Below are 16,874 nucleotides of genomic sequence, written 5' to 3'. Positions count from 1 at the left end.
AAGAAACAGCAGACCCAGAATATATCTAGCTGACACAAAGCAGCTGCTTAAAGAACTCCCAGCAGAAATTTGCAAGGCATCTCCAAGAATTAGTGCTACACAATTTACAATCCAAAAAGACTCGTAGCTGAACCAAGGTTAGGAGGTAAATCAAATCATGTCAGACCTACCAAAGAAGGATGATAAAATAGAGCTTGCACAAAAGCACAGGAGAGCTCCACTCCATTCTTAATTCACCCCTATTGTGCTTCTGGGCCTGAGATACTGCAGCAGGCATCTCAGAATAGCAGGAGGACCTTAGGTGCCACATGTTACTCTGAATTTATTTTTTTATACAATGAAGTCAAGCACTTAACATTAATGTTTCAAAGGTTTTCGGATTTGATTTGGGATCTGATAAGTTGTCAGCAGAGCTTGGCTACCATCCACTTTGGGCCATACTCAGAGCTGATGTAAAAGGTGATGTGAATTACAGGTCATGTGTGTACTGGTCAGAAAGATGGTGTACATGGGTGTAACTGACACACTGAAGATCAAGAAGGGGGTATGTAGCAGGAAAAGTGACTAAGAGGATGGGTACAAGAATCAGATCTATGAATACTGCATTTAAGCACAATGTAACATTACTACCTATTTTACTCAATGTGACCTCAAAGTATTAATTTATTATTTATAAAGCACCTAAGTCAGGTGCCTGCTCCAAAGAGGTTCTAGAGGAAATCCATTCACTTATAAAAAGGTAAGCTGTTGCAACTCCTTTGACTTCAGTGGGAGTGGACCCATTTACACCTGGTCTGACTTTTAGGCCCTTTATATCTTCAAAGTATTCTTCACCTAGGGTCCCGTCAGCCACTTTACAAAGAGCCAAACAACCGCAACATTTAGCAGATTGGTTTGTGGGATGGACAAAAAGCAGCTGTGCATGCGCAGCCAAATTTTCAGAAGTGGCCACTGATTTTTGGATACATCTGGTTTTGGGTACCCACGTGTTGCCAGCTCTCATGACATTTGGTGTTTTTCTAAAGTCCCAGCACCCAGAGTCACATGATTAATTGAGGATCTCAGCTTCGTTAAAAAATTGTCTCTATCCTTCATGTCTGCAGAGAAAACTTGAAAAAATTAACCTTAGAGGCTCAAAAACAGATGCCAAACAAAAAAACTCCAAATTTAGACTTTTAAAAATCTCATAATTTTTAAGCCATGCTCATGATTTTTCTGGGGCTTGACTCATGATTTTTGAATACTCAGCATGAGCAATACTGCCAGCTAGACACATTGTGGGCTCGATTTTCCAGTGCTGAGTGTTGAGCACCAAATGAGCAGCTCTCACTAACTGCACTGAATGCTGCAACAGATGCTGAAGATCTCTGAAAATCAGGCTCTGGCTGTTACAAGCTGGGCACCAAAAACGGAAGCACCCGCAATCAGATGGCCCCCATCTGAAGGTGACTGACTGACTGATCCGATTGCTAGCCCAGGGCCCTGGCTCTGCTTCCCCCAAAGCAAGGCTGGCTGCCAGAAACAGAGATCTGAGTCTCTGGGGTGACTTGGGGGGGCTCAGCTGCCCTGGAGCAGGGCCTAACCCGCTGCGTGTGCTCTTGCTGCAAAGCCCGCGTGCCCCTCCCTGGCCCCATTCCCACCAAGCTGGCCATGTCAAGTGACAGAGGCCCCTGGTGATTTTGAAAGGCCACTGGCCCTTTAAGGATGTGTGGGACGGAAACAGGTGAAGAAGGACGGGCGGGCATGCGCCCTTTCTTTTCACCCTTCCCCTTGGATTCCGAATAGGGTAGTGCGCATGTGCATTTGCGGAAGCTGACGCTGCGTGAAGAGCCAAGCTAGTCATTGACTTTGATTTAACTCCGTCTACACATGCGCGCTGGCCCAACGTCCTCGCCTGCCCTCTTAGCTTGCACATGCGCGTTTTGTGTCCTGTCGCACATGCACAGTAGCTGCCCCGCCCCGTTCCCAGAGTGCCCTGCGCGGTGAAGAAGCGGCGGCCGCAGAGTGGAGGCATTTTGTGTCCGTGATAGCAGCCGCGCGATATACAAGATGGCGGCGGCTGCTGAGTGAAGGACCAGCGGCGGCCGGGATCCGGCGGTGCCAGCTGCGCTCGGATCCCCAGAGTCTCCCGGTGCCACTCCCGTATCTCTGGAGCGGGCAGAGAGTGTAGTGGCGCCCGGCCGGGGAGTAGGGCAGAGCCGCGGAGGAGGACGCCCGCCGCAGGGGCCCGGCCTAAGCTGAGCGGCGGGGACCAGATTCCTCCTCCGCTGCCGCTTCCCACTCCTCCTCCCGGGCGGCGCAGAGCCCTCCCCCCCAGGCTCCTTGCTTCAGCGTAGGACCCCCACCTCCCTTCCCCTCAGCGCCGGGAGGGCCGCGAGCCGCCCCTCACCATGGCGAGCAGCAGCGGCTCCAAGGCCGAGTTCATCGTCGGGGGTAAATACAAGCTGGTGCGGAAGATCGGGTCGGGCTCGTTCGGGGACATCTATCTGGCCATCAACATCACCAACGGGGAGGTAAGGGCGCCACGTAGCCCCGCAGGGAGCCCCGGGACTCATCCCTTCAGGGAGTCCCCGCCCCGGGGCACCTACCCAGTGACCCTCATCGAGCCGGGGTCCTGTCAGCACAGGGAGCCCAGGCCCCTGCGCTTGGTTTCACCAGGAGATTGGGCGATCAGCGTACCCGCCGGGGTGGTTAGTCCGCTACCAGAGGGAGGCTGGCCCTTCGCAGGAGAAACTGACCTGGTGATAGTACATCGATTCGGGGGATCTCCACTTACCCTGGGGATGGGTGGTAGAGTTAGGCACACCCTTCAAAAAAAGGGGGGATATGTCCCTTGCCTTCAGCAGCGCAGGGGTTTGTCTTCCCCTCCCCCAGTCATCCATCCCTTTCCACTTTGAGGGAGCACACACTTACCTGGCACTCAACATATGGGGAGAAACACAGAAGACCCCCTACTCTTCGGTTTTCTTCTTTTTCCTCTCTCCATCCCACATTTTTCCGAGCCACGAAGGAACAACTCCCATCTCGATTAGTCGTATGGATCTGAAGACTAAACATCTCTAGTCCTATTTCCCTCCCAGGATGGATATTTATGCACAAATCAGCACCGTGTGGATTTTATTTGCAGAGCCTGCTGCTCCTCCATATTGTGGATACTGAGCTAGTGTTGTGAGCTCTAGAAAATTTTCCCATATTCCCAAAATCTACTGCAGTAGAGCTCTGAATGGGAGTGGAGTGCTGTGTCCTCCTAAACCCCTGTGCTTGGTGGATGCTCTGATCCCTGTTCCCTCTCACTGCAGGAAGTGGCCGTGAAGTTGGAGTCTCAGAAGGCCAGGCATCCCCAGCTGCTGTACGAGAGCAAACTGTACAAGATTCTGCAAGGCGGAGTTGGCATCCCACACATAAGGTAAGAGTCAAACAGGCTGTGGGACATCAGTATGGACTCTTGTCCAGTGCATCGTGTGATGGGGCTCCATAGTTAGAGAAGGGTTGAGTGTTTTTACTCAGGATTGATTTAGGAGGTGGAATAGTGTGTGTATGGTAGAATTAGCAGGATCTCTCCAACCCAGCCTTCCCCATTTCCCTTACTGCCCTGTAGATTGTAGCCGTTTATGCAGCAATCCCTGAGGAGGTGGAATTCCTGCAGGATTTGTGTTTGGGAGTGTAGGCTGGCTTCCGGGGAGGCAGCATTGGAAATGGCTGCTCTCTTTTGTTGTGTTTTTGTTCCAACATGTCTTCCTTCTCTGCTCAGAAAATGGCGGATGGACGTGACTAACCCTTCCCCCATCTTCTGTTGGGACATGGACATGCTCTGGCATGTACCTCTCTTCCTTCCAGCACATTTGTGTGTCCGGAAGGCTCAGGTCTGTAGAGAACCTCCAGGGGGAATGAAATGGCAACCCCCTTCTGTTGCCCACAACAGATGCGTCACTGAGCCCTCTAGAGATACAGTGCCAAGATTATTCTCCTCCCCCCCCCCTTCCCTTGTTATGCAGCTTCCTTGTTTCATGCTAGTTATGAAAACTTGTTTTAATACATCGGGGAGGCTTAGTCAGAACTATTTTTAAATTTTCTTAGTAGTGAAGCAGACTTGAGAATTGGATTATTGTACTAATACTGGTAGGTCAGCCAGGTGAGCAAGAATAAATAAACTGGTGGGTTCCCCTTACCTCAGTAAGAGATGAGCTGAAATTTAACTATCTTTATACAACTTTTTATAAGAGTTGTCACTTTTCAAGAGCCTTCATTAGAAGCGTATCACATTTAAAATTCTGTGAATTGTATTTAGCATCTGTTTTGTGGTCAGTGTGAAGAAAATCAAAGCTATGTTATTGGAGTCAATGGCTACATAAACAGAACTTAGTGGTTTGCAAAGGGTAGGGTACTAGCAATAGTTAGGATTGGAAGGATTAGTTTTTTATCGGTAAATCTTGATAAACATCTATTTCACCATGTACACACAAACCAATGAAAAAACATTTCCATCAATAATAGAAATTTACAAATAGGCAAAGTGAGAAAAGTGCTGCTTGAGAGCATAGTTTGATTTAAATTTTGAGGTGATGTTGACAGTTTGTGCTTTAATGATTTTGAAGCTTTAACTTTTTGAATCTCAACATCTGCTGTCATTAGATTACTGTTGTCGGATCCCCCCCAAAATTCCCTTCAACTGTCAAAATTTAAATTGATAAATATAGAAAACATTTAAAAATCAATATTAGCCATCAGTTGTTAAAAATATATTAAAATTGAACTGACAAGCCTAGCTATAGTACATGCTTTGTACCCCTTCTTTTTCTTGTTTAATGTACGTAAAGGATATAACCCCACAGATTTTGTAGGACATTTTGACTGGACTCTGTTATTGTAGGACATGTTATTTTGTAAACCTTATTGAATACTAATTAGTTTAATGCTTTCAAATAAGGACACTTGTGTGTGCCTCCAGTTATGAGCAGTAATATCTCCTGCACATATACCATAACTATGTTGCCATAGGCTGTGTTGTCCTTTGCAATGCAAAATCAGTATAGCCTTATGTAAGGGTAGAACAAATATAACTGTATGAAGCAAAAAAGCTCTAGCTTTAAGTGTGAAACCAGACCTGCATACACTATGCAATTTCAGCATCCTTTTCACAGTTTAAAAAAATGAATGAAATTATCTATTGAAATGCCACTACTGAAATAGTTGCACATTAAAACGATGCTAACTTGGAAAAACTGCCAAAGCGAACAGATATTATTTAATAATTCATGACCAGTCTGAAAAAGCAGGTATTTTTAGGTAAATGTAAATTGTTTTTCACTTAAAGAATAACATACCTATTATTCTACCACCAAGTCCATACATAACATAGTATTGTTTCCATGTAGCAAAAGCGAATTACAGTTCAAAGAAATGTCCTCAGGCTTAATAGTAATAAACTTACTTATTACTGTTTTTTCCAAGCTGATATGCTAAACGTCAACTTAAGTAATATTCTTGTATAAAACGTACCTACTCTTTGAAACTAACTAGATTGATATCACTGAAAGAAAAAACTTGTTTTTAGTATCTTTTTTTTTCTTTGTGCATTGGACAGTATTTTTATATATCCCATTTCACTGTGTATTGTCAGCATTTTCCCCTTTATTTATTTAAAGTTTTTTTTCCACACAACAATATGGGAATGAACAACTGTTTTAAAGAATAGGAAATGGTGGGTAATACCACAAAAAATTGGTTGGGAGATTTGGCAACTGATAAGGTCTCTGAAACTACTCAACTCACTCTTTTAAACTGACAAGAGTTCAGGTTAAGCAATCCCTTAGATAACCCTGACTGACACAGAGTCTGGTCAATTTCACTTTCAGATTCTCACAGTGCTAGTCCTAACAGTCTGTGTTCTGCAAAATGCTGCCTTTCAGAACATCTGCCCTAATTTGAAATCCTTCCACAGCACTTCTGCTGGGTTTAAATCTTGGTGGTGGTGGGGAGTATACTCTACCAAAATTTGAATTGACAGTCTCTAACCACATATTTCTACTTTTGGCTGGCATCTATCTTGATGATATCTGGTGACAGTTGCAGTGGGAAAACCTAAATTAAAGGCTTCTTATTTTCTTATTTTGTTTCCTACTTTAACATCAGAGAAGGGCAATAACAATTTGTACAATAAAGTTCTTGTCTACAAATATTAAGTATGATGGAATTTGATTTGGGCCAAATACTTGTGTTGCTGTGAATGAAGATGAATAACCTGACTTACAACATGGACTGTGTCACTAGAACACCCATCAAGGATATGTACATTGTACAAAGAATTAATTTGTGACCTTGATCCTGATGATGTCCATACATTGTGCATATTGTGCTTGATTTTTTCCAGTATGTCTCTTTAGATGCATGTGATCTGGTACTCTTTAACTGCACTCTTGTCGGGAAAATGTTTGGCTTTTATATTTAGCTCAGTTTTCAGTTAAATATTCTGACAGTACACCATGTCAATACTACGACAGAATGTGTGTAATATGAACAGTTCAAATAGAATTGAGTTGTGCTCTGCTGGAGGAGAATATTAAGGAAAATTTAATCCTTTTTTCTTCATAAGTCAGGCAAGCTTTAAAACTGTTATAAAACCTTACAGCTGCACTCTATTAAAGTAGTCATAGCAGGAGGTATTGTGATCCAGTGGATAGGACACTTGACAGGGAATTGAGAGCTCATTCTTGGCTTTGCCACTGGCTTGTTGTATAACCTTGAAAAAGTCACTGTGTCTTTCTGTACTTCAGTTTCCCCATCTGTAAAACCGAGGTAATGCTTTACAAAAGAGTTCGACAAACGGAGGAAAATTTTAGACAACGTGATCTATGAGAAAACATTGAAAAAAATGGGGATGGTACATCTGGAGAAGAGAACATTTGGCGGGGGGGGGAACATAAGTCTTCAGGTATGTAGAAGGTTGTTACAAAGAGGAGGGAGATAAATTGTTCTCCTTACCCACTGAGGACAGGGCAAGAAATGATGAGCTTAAATTGCAGCAAGGGAGATTTAGGTTAGACATTAGGAAAAACTATCTAACTGTAAGGGTAGTCAAGCACTGGAACAAATTATGTAGGGAGGTTGTGGTATCTCTGGTAGTTGGAGGCTTTTAAGACCAGATTAGTCAAACGTATCGGTTGGGCAAACTATAGTCCGGGAGCCACATCTGGGCCTTCAGATGTTTTAATCTGGCCCTTGAGCTCCTGCTGAGTAGCAGGATCCAGGGTTTGCCCCAGTCCGCTTGTGCTGTGGCTCCGCGCAGCTCCCAGAAGTAGCAGCATGTTCCCCCTCTGCCCCTTACTCATAGGGGCAGCCAGGGGGCTCTGCATGCTGCCCCTGCCCCAAGCGCCGCCCCCACAGTTCCCATTGGTCGGCAACCACAGCCAATGGGAGCTGCAGGGGTTGCTCCTGTGGACGGGGCAGCACGCAGAGCTGCCTGTCCGTTCCTCTGAATAGGAGCCAGAGGGGGGATGTGCTGCTGCGTCCGGGAGCTGCTTGAGGCAAGCACTGTCTGGAGCCTGCACCTCTGACCCCCTCCAGGACCCCTACCCTAGCACTGATCCCCCTTCCCACCCTCCGAACCCCTCGGTCCCACTGTCCTGCACCCCAGAGCCCACACCGTCAGCTTGAGCCCTCACCTCCTCCCCTGCACCCCAACCTCCTGCTCCAGCCTGGAGCTCCCTCCCACATCCTGAACTCTTCGTTTTTGGCCCCACCCCAGGGCCCACACCCCAACACCCAATTTCATGAGCATTCGTGCCCTGCTATATAATTTTCATGCCCAGATGTGGCCCTCGGGCCAAAAAGTTTGCCCACCCCTCGTCTAGATAATACTTGGTCCTGCCTCAGTGTAGGGGACTGGACTTGATAACCTATCGAGGTTCCTTCCAGTCTTATATTTCTATGATTCACTGTTGAGACCTGTGTATAAAAACCACTAGATAACACCTTTGTTATGCTGTATTTATACAAGAAATAAAATGGTACGCCTGAGTTACTAATGTAAAGATTATGCAGGCTAGCTTTTAAAAAACATGTTGGGCCTTCTTAGGCCTGGTCTGCACTAGAAAATTTGGTTGATTTTAAGTGTGTCCATTTGGGTGAAAAAATCCACACCCCGGAGTTGCATTGTTAAGCCAACCTATGTGCCTGTGTAGACAGTGGTAGGTTGGTGGAAAAATTCCTCTGTTCACCTAGTTACCACCTGGGGAGGTGGACTACCTGTGTTGACAGGAGAACCCTTCCTGTTGCCATAGGTAATGTTACACTGAAGTGCTACACTTAAGTGTAGACATACCCTACACATATCAAAGCAGTAAACACGGAAGTGCAATTACTAATACTTTTGCAATAAGAGAGAGTCTCTGTTGAATACTCAGCTCTCTTCCCCCTTAGATGCAAGCGCAAAAACACGCTTAGATACGTCTAGTCTAGTTATCTTGGTTTTACTGGATCTTCCAGATATGTTAAGATAAATTAGCCAAAAAAACCCTTACATGTGTTCATAATGTATAAAGAAGCAAAAGCGCAAAATCCAATTTTAAAATACATTTTTTGAATGTCACCTCAAAGAGCTGAGAAAGCTGACAGTACATGAATCCTCAGCCTTCACTGTAAACAGGACAGGTTGGAGACTTTGCAATCCTTATGTTTAAGATAAAAAATACAAACAGTCAGATTTAGGCAGGAAAGGTTTTGCTTTATGGTGTAAAAAAAATCTTGAAAAAAGGGCACAGCTATTATTCCATACCCCCACCATGCAGACCCCTTTAGATGATTAAGAATTTGAAAATAGTTCTGAGTACAAGGAACTATTTGAATGCACTAGTAGTTAAACAATGTAATGTGTGTTCTTGACATGTACATTTATTGTGCAACATGAATTTCATTTTTGGTTTGACAGAAAACTTGAATCAAGGTTACACTTCTTTAACTGATTTTGTGCCCTAAGGCAGCTCTGATGGACTGAATGAAAAGTCCACATTCTTCTGGCAGATTTATTCTGATGGTTCTAGGGCATTATGTCAGTCCCCTTCTTGTACTGGCAATGCATTTTCATCTGTTACTTTCTTGTTTAATTGATCACATTAATTTGGGGTATTTGAGTTTGTACCAGATTCCTTGGTTCTGGCTGGCAGTATATTTGGCTGGTGGCTTGTTCTGAATTTTATTTCTTGTATTAATTTATTGTAACTTAAATGTCTTTCAAGATGCACTTTCTACATATTTTTAAGTAGGTTTTCTTTGGGTAGAGATTTTTCTTGAGGATTAGCTGTTCAGAAGAATTGCCAGGATCTGGCCGTATTTGGAATGAGTGATGTATCTGCTCCTTGGTTACAGCTAATCATGTGTAACATATTAAATGTTGCATTTATTTGGGGGCAGAACTAAGGCTGGGGCTACATGAGGAAGCCATTGCTCTTGTGTAGACACGGCATAATAACACATACACTGGTAGGTGATAATGGCACTAAAAATATACCATTGATTCTTTGAGTTCCAAGGCTACTGAAAACATATGTATTGTGTATATCATAGTTTTCTTTCCTCCAGGCTTAATGTTCAAATCTGTTGTATATTGTACAGGTGTGGAGGCATGTTTATGCCAATTTTCATATTCCTTATTGCAGGGGGAGTGGAGGGAGAAGGGTGAAGCTTCTTACTGCTTCCCACCATCATCTTGGGAAGCAAAGTCTAGAAGACTTATTAATCTTATTCTCCTGATATGACCTACAAGGTTTAAAGCAGTCTGCCCTGTGTTCTCACTGTAGGAGTCTTAATACCCCACTAAGCATATGAAGCTGACTAAAGTGCCATTTTAATTTAGTTGTGAGTAGAATCACGCCATTGTATGGAGCTATTCAAATTTAACAGTTAACATGGGTCCTTCCTAACTTCCAAAATGAGTAAAGCCTACTCTAGCATTAAGCGTCAGGAGTGCAATATGTGCAGTTAGATGAGTAGTGATGTAAAGGACACTTGAAATTTATTAATTTAAAACCATTCAAATTTATAAATATTATAGCTTGTGATAAAGCACCCTTCAAACAGTGTCCTGAAATATCTTAAAATGTTAAAAGGGTCTTTTGGCTTTACTGTTCACTAGTATCTCCAATAATAATGGACTATTCAGGGAAACGGTGAAGCTGAGTTACACAGAGTGCTGCAGGAAGCACAAAGTAAATTGAAAAAATAGGTACTTAATAGTAATCCTAGGATTTTGTTAGTAACAATAGATTAATAATTTTCAGACTTCATTTCAAGTGAATGTCCCTTTAAGCAGTGTTTTATACAAGTTAAATATTTTAACTGGTGAGATGCATTCTCAGCTTCGAACTGCTTATTCAAGATCATAAGACAGGGCTTGAAAAACAGACCTGCTAGCCAGATACTAATATGAGACATGGAGAGGGCACAACTGTAACTTCCATCGGCAGCGCTCTGGGAAGTTGCCGGAACCAGAGAGGGTCCTGTCAATGGATTGTTTCATATTTGTAGGTGTGTGAGACTCCCCTGCCACTTCTTTTCCCAAATCTCTTCTGTTGAATAGGGATAGCTTCAATCTTTTCCAGATCTTCTCCTATACTTGGTTCTGTCTACCTCTGCTCACAGCTTTATCTAGCGGAAGCAGATACCAAGGTAGCCACCAGTTTTGTCCGTTTCAGTATATGTGGCATCCTGTATGCAGTAGTTAAACTGACCAGTTTTTTTCGGGTTTTTTTATGCTGCTTGGGAAAGCTGAGCCGCACTAGAGCAATCTAAAGACTTGGGATGAAAGCACTCCCTGGGTTCCTCCTTATATTGGAGGATTACCTTTGCAATCAGAAAGGCAGGAAGACTTAATTTCTATAGAAACATGTAGAAACAATTTACCAGATTTAGATTTTCTGCCTTAAGCAATTAGTAAAATAGTAAGTCAATCACTTAGAAGTGCATATGCAGCATAGAGAGTTCTAGTCAATTTAAATGATCAGGCTGCATGTCATTTATGGGAATGAGTTGCACTAACATACTTTTATATATTAGTTTGAAATCTGTTTTAGCTGTACAAAACAGTCACAATATTTTATTTATAGTCGGGTGTTCACCCACAAAAGCTCATACTCCAATATGTATGTTAGTCTATAAGGTGCCACAGAACTCTTTGCCGCTTTTACAGATCCAGACTAACATGGCTACCCCTCTGATACTTGATTTTATTTCTGGTAACTCTAACTTTCTTATAGAAAGTGTTTAGTTGTCGATGGTTAATTTAGTACTTGGGTGGCCTAATTTATAACTAACGTTAGTTTCCACAGTGAGTGACCTCTGCTAAATATTTCACTTGACTATACCAGTTATCCCATATTATGTTAATTGCATTTGTATTCCTGACTCCTAGTTGGTCTACAATTAATTGTTTTTCCAGCTTTATGGCAGAGAACACACAAGTCAATATGGAGAAGCTAACACATATGTAAATTGTAAAATATGTAGGCAATTCAGTCTCAAATATCTCATGGTGACAGGCTCTATTTTTTTAGATATATACTCTGTGCATTACATTATCTCTGCCTCTGGAGGGGTTGAATTAGCAAATGTAAAGAATCTAAACTCTTGGTGCATAGGCATACTTGTTTGCCATGAAATTTTCCTCCATCTTTAATAGTTGAAAGGTGACTGCCATAATGAAACTGTATATTTGAAACAGAAAGATATTAAGGAACCAGTTACTTGGTGCCAATTAGAATAATTGTAGGCTAGAGCAGTACAGGATATTGAAAAAACATAGGGAACCAAGAAGAATAAATGTGTGTAATGTCCCAGGTAGACGTATGAAATCCATATGTGCAGGTTGTGCTGGTGTCAATAAGTTATCACTGATATTTTCAAATAGTCCATTTTGTTAGATGTAGTCTGAGATAAAACGCATTTCTAGTTGAGTAAACGAGATCTAAAGCTGTAGTGATATGTTTGAACCAATAACAGCTTTGTCTGCATTTCCTCATAGACTTAAATGCACAGGTGTGTTTCCCGTGTCTAAGACTGCTACCATGGCTACTTTCTGCTTCAGTTTTATTGTATTTAGTAACATGATGTACTTTGTAACTGTCACTAGAGTGCCTTTTATATTGCTTTGAGATTATTCCTTTGAATCGTTTTTGCCAGTGTTTGGGTTTTACGTTTGTGCCCCAGTTAAGGTGGATCTGTATGTTTGGGAACTCTTAGATAGGTATTTATCTGAAGATGTAATGGTGTTTTCTGCTCGCAGTTATGTGACTGCTGTTTATACTTGCCTGATGATTTGGAATTAAGCTCTTAACTGCGATTTTGTGGAACAGTGAAAGTGGTGCAACATAGTCTGAAATCAGGCCTAGAATCTCACTGGCTGTTGGGCTAACATAGAAACAAGTGGTCTCATCTACTTCTGCTCCTACACGTGGCTTTCTTCCTTCTCCCTCTGTTAAATACTCTAGTGAGTCCTTCCTTATACAAGATTGAATGTACAGTCTACTTTAGGAAGTAACATTTGACCATAAAGTTACTGCTTCGATAATTGAACAAAATTAGTCTTTTGTTAGTAAACTTGCTATTGTTAGTCTAGTTTCTGAAGATGTTCTATATATTAATTTGTCACTGGCCATATTCTTGTAACATGTATTCACTAACATCAAGGTTTTGAAATTGAAAAGTTTGAAAAAATGTATGTTATAGCTATAGCCTTACCAAATTCTCTGTCGTGAAAAACACATCACTGACTGTGAAATCTGGTCTTTTGTGTGCTTTTACCCTATATTATACAGAATTCATGGGAGAGACCGGCGTTTCTCAAACTCGGGGTCCTGACCTGGAATGTGTGTGTGTGGTGGGGGAGGTTTTGCAAGGTTATTGTAAAGGGGTTGTGGTATTGCCACCCTTACTTCCGTGCTGTCTTCAGAGCTGGCTTGCCAGAGAGCAGCAGCTGCTAGCCAAGGGCCCAGCTCCTGAAGGCAGGGCAGAAGTAAGGACGGCAGTACTGTGACCCCCTTACAATAACCTTGCAACCCTCCACCCCCATTTTGGGTAAGGACTCCTACAGTTACAACACTGTGAGGTTTCAGATATTAAATACCTGAAATAATGAAATTTACAATTTTTAAAATCCCATCACTGTGAAATTGGCCAAAATGGACCATGAATTTGGTAGGGCCCTAGCTCTAGCCAACTTAAAAGCAGTTGCTGTTTAGAGGATGATGCCTTGGTGGAACTAAGTACAGTAATTGTGCACCTAGCACTGCAGTATCAACACTTTCATTTGCTTTCCTCAAGGTTAGTCATTAAAGAAATAAAAACCATGGGTTTGCTGAGTAAACACTAAGGTGAATCATGTGACTTGGCAGAATGCCTGCTTGCCCATCTGGGAGCTGCAAACCAAATGTTTCTCACACCACATGACTTAATTCCCCAGCATAGTGACACAGACATTGAAATGCAGGCGGTTACAAACAAGTTTTCCAACTCTGCCTATGTATGTCACACTGCTTTACTGCAGTAAAAATGTGCTAATGTGCACATATGACTGGAAGGTTTGTCTATTTTTGCATGTCTTTGATGCCATGTAAGATTTTTTTAATTTGAAAGTCTATGTCCTTATCTTAAGACCTTTAGAATAGTTCATTTTAATTAACATGAAATTTTTAGCCCATTGGAAAGCAGGGATGCATATAGTTGTAAATCTAATTGCCTACTGCCCCAACTCTGCAGGCCTAAAACTGTGAAGGCTACCTCAATTTCTGATCTCCCAGATTTCTTACCCCTATAAACAAGGAGTACTTTACTAACTTGAGTGTGGCCTATATCTAGGCTTGGCAGAATTTGATTTTTTCTTTTTTGATTATTTCAACTGCTATCAATATCTGTTTTTAAGTATTTTAGATTTTTATCAATTTAAATTTTCAGTTGTGGGAAACTGCGGGACCAGAAAATGGGGAGGTCAGACAGTAACTGTTTAATGACAGTAGATGTTGATTCAAAAAGTTAAAGCTTTATAACTGTTAAAATGCAAATTGTCAACATCATGTCAAAATATACAATGTAAATATCCTTAAAGCAATCTAAGTTCTCAAGCATCATTTTTCTTTCTTTGCCTGTCTGTAAACTTTGATTATCATTGATGAACATATACTTTCATTAGTTTGTGTGCATACGGTGACATCGCCATTTATTGACACTGATTAAAAATCTGATCATTCCAAGACTCCCTGTAAATCCTTAGCCATGTCCTGAAGTAATGGCTGTTTAGCTCAGAATGCAAGTTATTTCACAATCAAGAAGCATCGAGTTACCTTTTTACGCAATAGTATGTTTGCTAGTAATTTCGCAACCTCTGAGATATGACAAACACCATGGTATGATGAAAAAATTAACATGTTTGTGGATTAATGAGCAAGGATGAGTGAGCATCTGATGTGCCAAAAACCAGAACATGCACATCAAATTTTTAGGCCACATAAAAAATAAATATCTTGTGTGAGGCTGAGTAATCTCTATGAGGACGTTATATAATATGAATTTTTACAGGCTAGGGATCTCAAAGGACTTGCGTATGTATATTCCATCTTTCTTATTAGTGTGTGTATAGTGTGAGTGGCTAATAGTATCTTAAAACAAAGTATTAACTTCTTGACTTTGTTCATCATAAACTTTTTGCCTTGCCTTACTTCAACACATCCAAAATGTATTGATGCTTCTTAACAGTAAACCTCAATCTGAGATTTAAACAAACAGTGTAATTTCCTGCACTTCCACATCCAAGGCAAAATCAGCAGTTAATCTCCAATAGATAGCTGGAGAATTTATAATCTGAGATGCTCAAATAGCATCTGATATCTGGCTAGATCTTTAAATATCCTTAATTCACCCCAAAACATAAAATTTGGTGTGTATTGTTTAATTCTGCCAGCTGCTGTGGAGCTGGGCCTTTGAGAGAAATCATGGATAGAGGAGGGGAGAGTTTGTGGGAGGGGTCCCCTAGGTAAGAGAGATTTCTTTTTTGTAAAAATCTAATTTTCTCATAACATAAATGGTAATGCTGATTTTAAGTCTGTATAACATTGTCCTTCTACATGCCAGCTAACATTGATTCAATGAATATAGAAGTATAAACTAGACTACTTGCCAGATCTTTCAACATTATAAGTATATTTTCCAAGGGTTTGCTTGTGAGAGCCAAGTTTCTGCATTCCTTACTATTAGTTTCCAATAGTAGCAGCTACCAAACAAACCTTGAATGGACAAGATGTAGCCTAACTTCTTAATCCAGTTTTTCCTGGAAACATTACAGGAAAATGAAGTCGTTGATTTGCAGTGTTTAGCAAAGCAAACACTGAATATTTCAGATCTCCTTTACCAAACCTTTCAAATTAACTGGTTATGTGAATAGACAGGAATTATTTCTGACATGCAACAATTTAAGAAATTAAAGAGGTGGTGAAATACTACAGCATTTTCCAACATAAATTCCTTTTGGTAAGTTGTTGCAGAACTAGCTTTGCTTTAGGCCATGGAGACTAAATATTACAAGCCTGTTAAGAACTCTTGATAAATATTGAAATCCTTTATTTTAGAATTGGTTATGAGGACAGGGATTTTTCTGTATTTTAAAAAATCCCCAAACAATCTGCCGTAAGGGACATCATCCACCCAAAACATAGTTTGTTTTGGTGGGAGGGAGAATACATTGAGATGTTAGCAAAAATCTAAAAATAGACTGTTTTTAGTCTGGGTGAATGATGTTCCTAGTCCACTCCTTGATAAGTCTATTTAAAAACAAAAAACCTGTCTTGTTAGAAAAAAATCCTACCTCTTTCAACAATTCATACAGCTCGCTGAGATATACCTGCACAGTTTGATTGGAGTCAGTTACCTTTTTTTTGATAGCAGAAATAGAGCATATTGCTTCCTTGCTTTGTATAATCCTTAATTTAACTTAAATTTTAAAAAATGGCTGAAATTTGCATTCGCTTTCTACATTTGAGGTAGACCTAAGCATTTAATGAAACATGTTTGGGCAGAAGTGAGGTGGAACTGTCATAGTGAATTGTCTATTTGTTCATAGAATGTATGGGGGTTGGATGAAGGTATTGAAATGCTTTTCAAAGCAAGTAGGAAACAACTTCTCTGGAAGGTCTGCTCAAACGCTTGATCTCTCTAAATATACACCCCAAAACACACTGACCTCTTATTTCTTATGTTGAATTAAGAAGCTTTTTTAGTTCTAAACTGTTCATCAGCTCCATTGTTAATGTGCTCATTTCCTGTGTTAAGTTTTAAATCATAGAAATGTAGGGTTGGAAGGGAGGTCATCTAATACCTAGGAGTCCTGGTTGATCGCAAGATGACTATGAGTAGGCAATGTGATGTGGCCGTTAAAAAAGCTAATGCGGTCTTGGGTTGCATTAGGCGAGGTATTTCTAGTAGGGATAAGGAGGTGCTAGTCCCGTTATATAGAGACCTCATTTGGAGTATTGTGTGCAGTTTTGGTCTCCCATGTTTAAGAAGGATGAATTCAAACTAGAACAGGTACAAAGAAGGGCCACTAGAATGATCCGAGGAATGGAAGGCCTTTCGTATGAAAGGAGACTTGAGGAGCTCGGTTTGTTTTCCTTAACCAAAAGAAGGATAAGAGGAGATATGATTGCACTCTTTAAATATATCAGAGGGATAAATACCAGGGAAGGAGAAGAATTATTTCAGCTCAGTGCTAATGTGGACACGAGGACGAACGGATATAAACTGTCAGTCAGGAAATTCAGGCTTGAAATTAGACGAAGGTTTCTAACCATCAGGAGTGCAATACTGGAACAGTCTGAAACAGTGGACCTCCATGACTT

The 16,874-nt window shown here is 41.3% G+C and overlaps 1 protein-coding gene across 5 annotated transcripts in view; it reads left to right on the top strand.

The window, feature by feature from the left end:
* The first annotated feature begins 1,937 nt into the window (after positions 1 to 1,937).
* Positions 1,938 to 16,874, top strand: part of CSNK1A1 (casein kinase 1 alpha 1) — a 50,221-nt gene continuing 35,284 nt past the window's right edge. Inside the window, exons 1-2 of one of the 5 annotated variants that reach the window (XM_039483629.1) lie at positions 1,938 to 2,513; positions 3,300 to 3,406. In XM_039483629.1, the coding sequence (XP_039339563.1) occupies positions 2,391 to 2,513; positions 3,300 to 3,406 (230 nt within the window). In that variant the 5' untranslated portion in view covers positions 1,938 to 2,390. The remainder of the gene's footprint in view (positions 2,514 to 3,299; positions 3,407 to 16,874) is intronic. The other 4 variants (XM_039483631.1, XM_039483632.1, XM_039483630.1 and 1 more) reach the window with 4 other exon arrangements.

The sequence above is a fragment of the Mauremys reevesii genome, linkage group 8 (genome assembly GCF_016161935.1).
Source record: "Mauremys reevesii isolate NIE-2019 linkage group 8, ASM1616193v1, whole genome shotgun sequence".
In the NCBI taxonomy this organism is placed as follows: Eukaryota; Metazoa; Chordata; order Testudines; family Geoemydidae; genus Mauremys; species Mauremys reevesii.
This window is presented reverse-complemented; position numbering and strand designations above follow the sequence as displayed.